The sequence below is a fragment of the Poeciliopsis prolifica genome, unplaced genomic scaffold (assembly GCF_027474105.1).
Source record: "Poeciliopsis prolifica strain line A6 unplaced genomic scaffold, Auburn_PproV2 SCAFFOLD058, whole genome shotgun sequence".
Lineage (NCBI taxonomy): Eukaryota > Metazoa > Chordata > Actinopteri > Cyprinodontiformes > Poeciliidae > Poeciliopsis > Poeciliopsis prolifica.
The window spans coordinates 498,798-510,934 of NW_026562433.1; the positions used below are offsets into that span (position 1 = coordinate 498,798).

The 12,137-nt window shown below is 39.7% G+C and overlaps 2 protein-coding genes across 2 annotated transcripts; both read right to left on the reverse strand.

Annotated features, from left to right (window-relative positions):
• Window positions 1-1,435: 1,435 nt before the first annotated feature.
• cxcl19 (chemokine (C-X-C motif) ligand 19) lies at window positions 1,436-4,783 on the reverse strand. Its single transcript, XM_055060270.1, has 3 exons — window positions 4,605-4,783; window positions 2,993-3,128; window positions 1,436-1,857 (listed from the first exon to the last, which is right to left on the reverse strand). Exons 1-3 carry the CDS (start codon window positions 4,654-4,656, stop codon window positions 1,731-1,733), a joined length of 315 nt encoding a protein of 104 aa, XP_054916245.1. The 5' UTR covers window positions 4,657-4,783; the 3' UTR covers window positions 1,436-1,730.
• A 4,773-nt stretch (window positions 4,784-9,556) lies between these two features.
• On the reverse strand, window positions 9,557-11,485 carry LOC129379462 (GATA zinc finger domain-containing protein 14-like). The gene is made up of 4 exons (XM_055060249.1): window positions 11,279-11,485; window positions 11,088-11,196; window positions 10,908-10,997; window positions 9,557-10,638 (listed from the first exon to the last, which is right to left on the reverse strand). Exons 1-4 carry the CDS (start codon window positions 11,337-11,339, stop codon window positions 9,759-9,761), a joined length of 1,140 nt encoding a protein of 379 aa, XP_054916224.1. The 5' UTR covers window positions 11,340-11,485; the 3' UTR covers window positions 9,557-9,758.
• Window positions 11,486-12,137: the final 652 nt, after the last annotated feature.

Genomic DNA, 12,137 nt, shown 5'->3' on the forward strand with positions numbered 1-12,137 from the left:
AATGAATTTTCAGTGTTGTTTTGAGAGAGAGAGAAAAAAAAAGAGTCTCATGGAAATGAGTCAAATGTCCAAACATGCCATCACAAAAAAAAAAAACATTTCTTTGTCTTCTTGCCTGTGAAAAGATAAACTGTGTAAAATGAGCTTGTTTGGACAAGTGAGGAAAAAAAAGATCAGAGCAATGTATGATGCCTCACCTGTCAGACAAGCTCAGATCAGCTGAGAAACACCGTTGCATCTCCGAAACTTCCTCAAATTCAGTTTTGTTTGTCTAGATGTCGGCTTAGAGCTTCAAGCATCTCAAGTTTTTTTCTCCGAACTGATGGTGAAAAAAAGCAGAAAACCCTGAAAGCATCTTTTAACTAGAAAAGAGACAATCAGGAATAACACAGTTTTTGTTTCTGGTGCAGAAGGGAAGAACTTGATAATTTATTTATTTTGGACTTTCTTTGAATGAAATATATTTTCAGTTTAAAGCTCTCTGGGCGATTGGCAGTGGAGTCGGTTACATTCTCATCATTTATCGAAAATAAGCTGCTTTGAAGCAGAATCAAGTCTTGCTGCTCTCCACTGACATTGTTTACATGACCAATGTGAAATTTCCAGCTCTGCCTTTTTCCCTTTCTCTTTCTTTATCTGTTGTTCTGTTGCAATGAGCGTATTCCTAGGAACACAACCAGTTCCAGAAAGTCCCCTCCGTCTGTCCATTTATTTCTAGAGCATAGTGGGAGAGACGCTGGTCATGAAATATGTCGTAAAATGCAAAGCCACCAAGCAATAAATCGTGTTTTTTAGCAACCTTTCTGATTTTGGTCCCGGCCCAAGAGTGGGAATGTTGCGAGATAAAATAACTGTGGCTGAGTTTCACTCAGTCAGAAAGAAAATACTTTTTCCGCAGACATTCAGTTTCTAAGTCAGAGGTTTATTATTATATTTTATTATACAAATCCAACATGGCTGCCTCAAGATGTGCGACCGTTGCACAGATTTTCTTAAATTAATTTCAAAAACTCAAAAGTCTCACGTAAAGTAAATATGTCTATTGTTCATTAGGTTTTTACTTTCGAGCTACTGTGATTTTCTGTCATTACATGAAAGAAGCACGTCTGGGAAAAACAAAATTATTTCCCTGCAAGAATAATGAAAACACCCGAGTAAGTAAACGTTGAGTTAAAGTTCAAAGCATTCAAATGTGAGACCTTTAGCTCAAATTTGGATAAAATGATTCTAAAATGTGCAGTGATGTTATGGTTTCATCATCCAATTCAATCAAGTCTATGAAACCCAAACTGAGCGACAGACCTGATGGCCGGAGCTCGAGAAATGCGCCCAATAAACGTCCCGCTCCACGTTTTGACGAGCCTCACGTTAACGATGTGACGCGGTTCACAACCAAAGAAAGGCTTGAAACACTTAATGCAAGAAGCAACACTTTATTAAAGCCTCACATTAGAAACAAAAAACAATTCACAGCACAATTTCTCTCACCGAAGCTGCACTGATTTATTGCTACTGGGTGAGAGTTTCATGTTACAAAGCTATATATTTGCTACATACGGCGTTTGAATACCAAAAGTTATTTAAAAAAGTGAAATACGGAAACATCTAAAGAGTTAAAAGTATATATATGTATAAAAACAGTGGAGATAAGAAAATGATGTAATGGAACAGGTATGTAATATCATGGCTCAGGTATCAGCTGAATGGTCTGGAGGTGAGCAGAATAATCCTCATGGCTTCTTCTTGGGAGCGGCTTTCTGCCTCTGGTTCTGTCTCTCCAGGACGAACCGGACCAGCTTCTTCACCCAGGCGGACTGAGGGTTGAGACACACATTCTCCCCGCTCACCAGACCGGCTCTGATGGACAGAATAAGAGCATCGTTATCCTAATGTCAAACTCAGGAAGCAAATCCAAATATAGATATAAAGGCCACTCCAAATGATTGGAATGGGCGGAAAACACCTACATGGAGAAGAATTTACATCCACCTTATCTGCTCCACCATGCATCCAGTAGTTCTCAGAAAGCATTTGATTCATGCTGATTGTTTTATTTGATGAGATCTAACATCTCCAGGTCTGTGCGGATTTTCCGAGTGACTCAGTTTGATGGCCATTTTTAAACTTTCATAGTAATCTCGTGCAGACGGGAGACGTATTTCACAATCCTCGTGCACAATGAGGGCATGTTGTAACATTATTTTGAATAGTTGTGTTTCAAACAGACAGACCGCCACGTGAATCAGAGCTAATCTAACCAGCATGCTGTATTTGAGTCGGTGTTTATTTCATTTCATGTTATTTTATCGAGCACCAGTCCATATTGAATTACGAGTTTCCTGTCTGGCAAGGAAACGGATTCACCTCACTAATCGAATCTGCCTGCTGGTACAAGCAAAGTTGATTGATTGATTGATTGATTGATTGATTGATCTGATCAGACCTATGAACAACAGGTATGTTTTCCACACTTAAAAATAAACTCAGCTTTAAACATTTTTTTTCTCTTTTTATCTGTGGCATTCTACAGAAGCACGTATTTTAATGTCAAAAAATTTTTTAGTTAATAATTTGCGGCTTCCTGTTTCTGTAGGGAAGAAATGTGATGTGACACAGGCCCATTTCTGCTTTAAGTGGATAAGGACCGATATTTATCTGAGAATGGCAGAACATACAGCATCAACAAAGCTGCATAATAACCAGTAAAAGCTTTCTACAAACCTAACAGTTATTTAGGAATAAAGTAACATTAAAACATTAAAAACATTCTTTGGCCAATGTCAGTGAAGTTTTATAAAATAGCTTCTTCTTTGTCAAACCCAAAACAATATTTATTGCCTCTTCTAGCTGTAGCCAGATTTATGCTGCTGGAACTCAAGGAGGAACAATGAGGGAAGGAAGAAACTCCTCAAAGTTCAAGATTCCTAATTAGAGTTGCAATTAAGCATTGTCAGGTAAAACCAAGCATTTTTCTTATTCCCAATTCACTCACATGACTTCTGTTCGGGCGCAGTTGGGCCCCTCAGGGACCAGCTTGATGCTCCTCAGGTTCTCCGCTGGGATCATCCTGGACTCCACCTGCAGGCAGCTGCAGTGTGTGTTGAGATCCCTGCTTATGGGCGGCATTCCTGTCGGGCAGAAAACAGAGTTTCGGTAAAACACACTGACCTGCTGAGTCTTATTTCCATTCGTGAGCCAAACCTGACAGTGTTTGACAAACTACGGGTCCTGGGAGAGGTCATAGATCTCAACATCTTGTGAGACCTTGCAGAACTAAATGAAAAAAAATTGGCTAAAGAACCTTGAAAAATAATTGATGCCTCTAAATTCTTTTCACATTTTGGCATAGATAATACAAAATGTAAGGTGTTTTATTATTTATGTTAGTCCTAAAATAAAAGAGTAACACAAAAGTTGAAATAAAGTGATGCATGGTTTGGATTTTTCTTGAGCTCACAGTTACAGTCTCCCAGCTTTGCACATCTGCAGACATTTTTGCCTTTTCGGTTTTGCACAGTAGCTCAGGCTCAGTCAGACTGGATGGAAAGTGACAATTCCCAAGACTGGCTACAGCTTCTGCTTTGGATTTACTTCTGTACTTTGACTGGGTCATTTTCATATATGAATTCCATTTGATCTAGACCAGAACTTCTTCCTGTACATGTTTTTTTTTATTTTTCACAAATGAAGCTCTCCTTACTCCTCTTCCACAAACACCTTATCAACAGAGACCTTTCTGGTTGTAAAATGACAAAATGAGATTTAGACGCTGAGAGTTTGTTTTTCCTTCTGCTGCACGTCTAGTAGGATCTAAATAAACTCTCAATTTATAAATCAAATCTTGACATCTCCTGCTTTTCCCAGCATGTTTCATCACATCCAGCCGCTTGTGAAACTAAACTGCCCTGCTTCCTCTTCTGCTCCGCCAGCTGCCATCCTGATGTTTTACAACTCAAACATCGACATGTACAACGCAAGAAACACAGTTCCACGTTCCCCATACAGTTTTCTTCAGCAGGCGGAGCTGCGTGACGAAACCTGGCTCCACGAGAGCGGTTTCACACACACTCATGACGGGATGTGACTCAGAAGCACAAAAGGTCAGATTTGCACGAAGGTGATCTGAAGGTTGGAATGGAGTTTTATTTGAAATGATCTCTTTAATCGCAAAGACTTTATGTGAATTTTTTTTGTGTGCATAATTATTTCGAGCACATGAAATTCTTAATTTAGTGTTTGTAAACACTAAATTTCACAACCCAACAAACTTGAATTAAAATTGTCACCAACCACCTTTACTTAAAGAAAAAGCTTAAATATGCACAATGACTTTAAACCATTAATAATGGCATAAGTCATTTTCTGCCCACAAAAAAAAGAAAAAAGGTGACATAAAGTTTCCAATTCCTTGTTAAACTCCTAAACATTTTTCACGAAAGCATCAGGATGTTTCCATCTTGTGTCCTAAAAAGCACAATGTTTGTGAATATAAATACCTCTTCAAGTAGTTCATCTGACAATAACAAAACACTTCCAGCTGCTCGCTTTCCCCCTGAAAATCTTCCCTTTTCTGGACTTTGCGCCAGCGTTTCTGCGTCTCTTACCGTCAGTGAGCACCAGCAGGGCCGCCAGCACAAACACAATGCAGAGCTTCATCTTGTTCCACCGGCTGCTTGTTGAGATCCTTGCCAAAGAACAGAACAGAAGAAAACACTTGTCTACTGGAACCCTGCCCTGGTACTCCAATACTTATACGCACAGGGGGGGTCATGTGCTCATCTCCAAATCTGAACAGTACCCAGAGTGGTGCATGTGTGCGGTTTCACTTTGGTGAGTTCACATGTGCAACAGCAGGGAGTCATGGGACGGTGGGTTCAGGGAACGACCGAAGGCCCCGCTGAGGTCAGCGCTCGGCGCGGCTCTGACCCGCAGCCACAGAAATGAGTCAGACGGATTTAGCATGTTGTTGTTTGCGAACCGACAACAGCTCCTTTTCCTCTGATCTGCTTGTTGCGGATCTGCAGACGAATCCAGGCGCCCGCACAAGTCTATTTTCCAGAGGACGGCGTGATGGTCACAGTTTTGGTTTCTTCCAGTATTGCACAAATAGTACAGTAAACTACAGTGACCTTGCGGCTGCTTCTTTTTGTTGTTGCTGAATGGTTTTGTTTTTGATTTCATTGCATCGCTTCTTTCTTCAAGGTATTTTAACTAAATTAATTGACTTAAAATGAGGTTCATTCTGTTTCTCCAAACCTTTAAATGATGAAATTAGTGCAGCATGATCTGAAGTAGAGGTGGACAACATGGGCTTAGAATTTCATCGCAATATTTTGTGGTACTATTGTGACAACTATAAAGAATGTTATTTTTAAAACAAAAACTCTTTATTACTTATTTTTAGGAAATAATTAGTTTTGCAAGATGGTGACTGCATGGCAAAGCAAACACAGATATTGTTCTTGAAACATATTCACATTAGGTTCCTTCAGGACTCAATTTAGTTGATAAAATGTGATCGGTGCCACTAAACTGTCCACATTTAATATTGTAGGGTTTACTGGTGTTTATTGTTGCTTCTTGTGAAACAAAAAACAAAATGTAGCTGAAATCAGTTTTGATTTTGAGTCAGTTTTTATTAACACCAATAACTGAAACTTATTATGACAACAAAAAGTCAAAATTCTTATTTCTGATGAAAAATGTTTTCACAATAATTTGCAGACCATACCTACTTAGCCATCATAATCTAAAAGAGAAGATAAGAATGGAAACGAGAGAAGATAAAGTGAAGTGCAAAAAAAATCTTTAAATTTGATAGAATTAGATTAAGAGACCTGAGCTTTTTATAATTATTCAGCTGCAAAATTTGTGAACATGCTGCAATGTAGGAAGCATTTCCTACATTGTAATAAATGACAATGCATGGATAAAGAATTGTACTATAAATCAGCAAAGGGGTGAACTGACCCAAAGTCTCTCCTAGACATTACAGACCAGCAGAAGATTATACTAAATGATTTTTAGTCTGTCCAAGTTACTTTTTCCTTCCACAGAACATCCAAAATTGAAAAATCCCAACTTAAAGAGAGAGAAATAGTAAAGAAATCGATTGCTGCGCCTTGTGTGGCCTTCTTCTTGACCGTCCTCACAGAAATGACTCCATGGTTTGTCTCAGCGACGCTCTCTGATTATCTGTGAAAATAAATCTCAAAGGCCACCCAGGAGTCGGCATCCGGTGACAGCTGTGTAGTTGTGGCTTTTATTTCAGTCTGTGGTTCTTTGGCTTTAGCTTTAGCATTACTGTGATGATGGAGTGACGGACTGGTTTTAGGACGACTAAACTGGTAAACCGTCTGTAGTGGAAATGAAATACAGTTTGTGGAAATGTTTGGAAAGCAGCACAAATCAGATTACTAAGCAGTTTTGGCTGATGAACATCTCTCAGGTTACCTGATATTTTTCATTCGTTTTAAAGACTTTTAGAGGCTGTTCATCTGCTGGAGATGAGTTTTTAGGCATGCGACACGTTGTCATGTTGTCATCCACTTGTCTATTATCATGGGTTTTTTTTATTATTATTAACAGCATGCCGCCGTGGTCAGGTTTGAGGACTGGACTGAAAATCCCCTGAGTTGAGCTGCACGATATTGGAAAAATCCTGACATTTAATGTCTTTCTATCCTTGCGGGACATATTGAGATATATTGCTACATGAAAACAAAACAGAAAAATCCACCTGGCGTTATGCTGCACTCGTCACCCTGCACTCACCTCACCGCTTTCTGAGAATGTTACATATTATTGCAATATTGATAAATATTGCTATGAAAATACCAGTTACGTATTTGCCTATATTTCTTCTCTCCTCTGTGCTTCCATCACTCTGTGACCTCCAGCATTTTGGGCAACTGGCTACATGTTATATTGGTGTGAAAAGTGTAAGTTTATAACTCTTGGGATATATTAGCCAGCAGTTATTGGTCTCTAAACGGCCCTTTGTTTTAATATTGCCACTGTGATTGTGCAGCTCTACCCTAAATATACAACCCCAATGTGAAGCACGGTGGTGGCAGCATCATGCTGTGTTCTTCATCTGGACACCCGTGGAACTGTGGAGCAAGTTTGAAGATAAAATGTCTGCAAGCATCGTTTATATATATAAATAGAAGACACAGACATAGTCTTACTCTTATTTATATAAAAATTAAGTATTTATCACAGACACAGACATTTTCATTTGAGGACGATCCTGTCGACAGACAGACAGAGGGATAAATCTCCAGACAGAGAAACCACGTCCAGCCTCAGGGTAAAGTTTGTTGTGAACGCCGCGGTTTCACCTAAGCAGCGTCGCTCCCTCATGATTACCAGCACGTGTCCTTTGGGTCAAAAAGGAGGAACCAAAGTGGGTCACTAAAAATAAAACAACATGATGATAATAAAAAAAATTTAAAAAAAAAACTCCTCAACACCACATGACTGCGAGGAATCAAAACGATGTATCACAGGATGACTCAGCAAAATCACTGACCACATTCTGAAAAAGAAAATAAGATTTTAATGTCCGTGCTTCACTGCACTAATAAACCAAACTGATTTATTACCAATTAATCTGCGACTTGTCTAAACTGAACCAACGTGGATGATGAAATCAAATAAGATGTCAGAGATTAATCGTAATTCATCTCCTTTGGAAAAGCAGAATCTTGAATTGAAGATGTTGACACTTTGGGCCCTCAGGTTCTCTGTGACGTCAGTCGGGATCTGGCGGCTGTCGTGGAAGAGCCGGTTCTTTTGAGGTGGAGAAATCAACGTGTTTCCATCCACTGCTCAGGTGAGGCCCTGACTCTCCGACGTCAAAACCTGCCGTCACGCTTTCATCATTTTCCACTCGATTGACTGCAATACTCCTTGGGCTTGTCAAAATTAAACGGTTCAGATGTGACAAGTCTTTACTGGTTTCCCCATTTTTGAAGGGGCAGCAGCTGCGTTTCCGCTGAAACTATAAAGGCACAAATATGAATAAAAATAATAATAAACTACTCAATGAAAGCACTGTGATTTTGACAAAAAAAAAACAAAACGTTTTTCGATGAAACGTATTTGCGCTAGCACGTGTCAAAATTTGCAAAACTGCAATGGAAACGTTTTTTTTTTTTTTTTGTGCCACATGTGTCACGTGATCAGCAACCGGATGTTACCACCGGGGGAAAAGACAAAGAAGACGACAGGAAGTTGTAGAAGTGTGATGATACGCAGCATGTCTTTGAACGACTTATCGCCTGAACAAACTCACTCGCATGTGATTTTTAATTGTGTTTCTTATTTAATGGAAACAATATGTTTACTGGTAATTAAAGACATTGACAAAACAATTGTTGAAAACGTGTTAGTTGGCCTTTTGTTTTGGCTATGCCAAACCTTTGCACTCAGCTTAAATCTAGAAACAGATTCTCACAGAAAGGCGCACATTTTCTCAAACACGCAACAGTCATCAATTTCTCAGTTCATGTGAGTTCAGATAAGTGTACTTGATTGCTCAGTGATGTTGCAATGATAATGTGAGTGAGCCTTTATGGTTTATCATTAGAAAACTGCTGCAGGGTGATAATTATAGCAGTAGTTATTCTGCTTGGCCTGTTTTTCTTTTTTCTTGTTTTTTGCAAAAACAGCTTGTCTGCTCTATATTGTGCACAAGTAGTTTTAATCTCACTCTAATATTTTGTGCTTTGGTAGCTGATGATTTTAAATGTTCAGCCTACTGCTCTGGTTTCAAATATTTCAACTTCATTTGGTACAAGAGTCCGGAAAACGTCTCAGATCCTGCAGGAGTTTTCAAATTTTTCATATCAGAGCAACCCAGGCCGTCCAAAATCAAAATCTTTCAAATGTACAACAGGAATGTGGGTTTATCTGAAAAATAAAATGAAGCAGGTTGTTCCATCAGGCTCCAATTATTCAATTATTCTTTTAAAATAGATTCAAAAACAAAAAGGGAAGACAGATAACCGAGCCCATACTTTAGAGGTTTGCAGAGGTTTGATGCACCTCTGCAGCAGAAACTAAAATATGGATCTCAGAAATATCTTTCCCAGACTGGTTTTCATTTTTTCATTTTTTTTTCAACAAGCATTTATTTCTAGGTCCGTGCGTTCAGATTTAGAAATCTCTGTTCATTTCTTACTCTTCACTACAACACCAACGCATCCATTCTCAGTTTTCTCTGCTTTGCTTTTGTTCAAGCAACGTTTTTTTTATGTTCGTCTGCAGAAAAATGGACAAATCCGACATCACAGGGAACGTTTTGCAGTTTCCAGAACTTCTGCTGCATCAAAGACGACTTGGCACATCGTCCGTTCCCAGAGACACGGCGACGCCTGTGAGAGCCTGTAGCTTCAGCTCTCTGCCGGCTTTCTTCTCACATTTCTGATGTTGCTGCTGAACTCTGTTCAGGGCACTCTGGGGTTTGCACTCTGTCTCTGCAGGTGAGTTTGTAATAATACAAGCTATGAATTAATGCAGACAAACTGCCAAGAAGACAATTTTTGTGTTTCTATCAATTGTTTATTATAACATATGTTTCTATCTCTGGCATCATATAGAAATGAATTGGAATAAAAAAAATATAATAATAACATGCATATTTAAATACTTCAAATTATACAGATAATTGCTGACAATAAACAACTGTTGCTCATAAATTACATCCATGAATTGAATTATCCGCTAATTAAATTATATCACATCAAAATACATTACACAAAGGAACTGACAGATTTGAAAGTCAAATTGGGCCAAGACTTCATGACAACTAAAACTTGTCTTTTCTCTGTTTCAGGTCTTTGCTGAGTTAATATTCTTAATGTGGTGCAACTCTGCAAACAAATTACAGAGATGTTGCTGCTGTTTCTGTTTCTGTTGCTGCTACTGATGTTGATGTTGCTGCTGTTTCTGTTTCTGTTGCTGCTACTGATGTTGATGTTGCTGCTGTTTCTGTTTCTGTTGCTGCTACTGATGTTGATGTTGCTGCTGTTTCTGTTTCTGCTGCTGCTACTGATGTTGCTGCTACTGATGTTGATGTTGCTGCTGTTTCTGTTTCTGTTGCTGCTACTGATGTTGCTGCTACTGATGTTGATGTTGCTGCTGTTTCTGTTTCTGTTGCTGCTACTGATGTTGCTGCTGCTGTTGTTTCTGTTGCTGCTACTGATGTTGATGTTGCTGCTGTTTTCTGCTGCTGCTACTGATGTTGATGTTGCTGCTGTTTCTGTTGCTGCTACTGATGTTGATGTTGCTGCTGTTTCTGTTGCTGCTACTGATGTTGATGTTGCTGCTGTTTCTGTTGCTGCTGCTGCTACTGATGTTTCTGCTGCTGCTGTTTCTGTTGCTGCTGCTGCTGCTACTGATGTTTCTGTTTCTGTTGCTGCTGCTGTTGACATTGTAGCTGCTGATGTTGGTGTTGCAGCAGGAGTTGTGGTTGCTGCAGTTGTTGTTGTTGCTACAGTAGTTGTGGTTGCTACAGTAGTTGTGGTTGCTGCAGTTGTTGTTGTTGCTACAGTAGTTGTGGTTGCTGCAGTAGTTGTTGTTGCAGTAGTTTCTTTTGTGTTGACACTGCTCGGCTTCTGAGTCTTTGTTTGCCTGTGAAGGAAACAGATCAGAGTCAACAATGTGCTTTTCTTTGCTCTTTTTTTCCCTTTTTTTTTTTTTTTACAAAACATTTAAAACAAAGAATCATGACAAATCAGTGATTTTACATTAAGTTAAAAATAGCGTTTTATCTCAGATATGTCTGTTTTTGCACGCTGGCGTTTATGCCTGTCTAAAGTGCAGAGCATCATAGAGACGCTACCATGCTACTAAAACAACTATATAAAATATAATATAAATATAAAAACAATTCCACTTACATTTCTTTAGCTTTCAGTGATCTGATGAGGTCTTGAGCCTGATGTCCCTCAGGGTCAAGACAGAGCCGGGTTGCATTTTTCAGGATGACACTGCAAGAGACGGAAAAACATTTCAATGAAACAAATTCAATCAACGCTCAGCAGTCACTCTAATCATCATTTGCTCTTGAAGATACTTACATCACTTGCTGTTGGCTGCAGGTCGGACCAGGTTTATGCACTATCACATCAGCGATGAGATGGCGCCGTACTGCAGAAATCGTTTTTATGCACTGGCACTTCATAATACCTGGAGAACAAATGGCAGCATAAATTAAGCTGTGGTTTTGATTAGGAATAGTTTCAATCACAGAATTGTTTTGCACACTTACTGGCTGAGGAGCAGAAGGCGACGCAGGCCAGAAGAACGATGCACTGGATCCCGGAGTTCATCCTTGCTTCAGCTTGTGAAGATCAGTCGTTTCTCCTGCAGTGACTTGGCTCCTCTTTGAGGTGAAGCGTTCTGCACTCCTGAGCCATCGGCTTCTCCTTTTATACACTCAGACTGGGGTGAAAACCAACCAGGTGAGTCTTCTTAGGAACTGAACTAAAAAAAGACCTTCCCAACTTTCACTGGCCCCGCGTCATTTTCCTCCGAATCCGGAGGAGCAGACTTCCAGCACGTCACAAAACGTGTTGGAACTCGGCCGCCTTGGAAGCATTTTCTCTGCGGGTGTTGAAAACCAGCAGAGCAACTTCTGCAGGCTGGAGAAGACAGATAACTGTGGTGGCTGGAAATATTTGTATTGGCACTGATTCAGTTGTAAACAACTATTAATCTGTTTGTTTGACAAAGTCGAGGTATTTTTCTGAAGAATTAATCAGGGAACTAGACCAAAACCGAGACTCTGTCAGATTTTCTAGCTGACCTGAACTGACCTCTTTCTTTAATTCTGCGCCTCTGGGACTCTGGCCAACTCCCACCAGATGAGTCACGATTTTCCTCAACCTTATCAGAGACTGAGACGCGGAATCCAGATAACGGCAGCGCTTTCTGTGAATGGAGATGAGCTGCAACCCGTCGCAGCTGGAAAGCAGCCAAGGACTCAGTCATTTCAGTGTCACTGCAGCAGAAGTAAATATAAAAACGGATTTCATGGTCACTTTATTCAACCTCATGCTTATCATTCTTTCCCAATTTATTTATTTATTACAGCAAGAGCAACAAGAGAACTGATGAAGATCCATGAC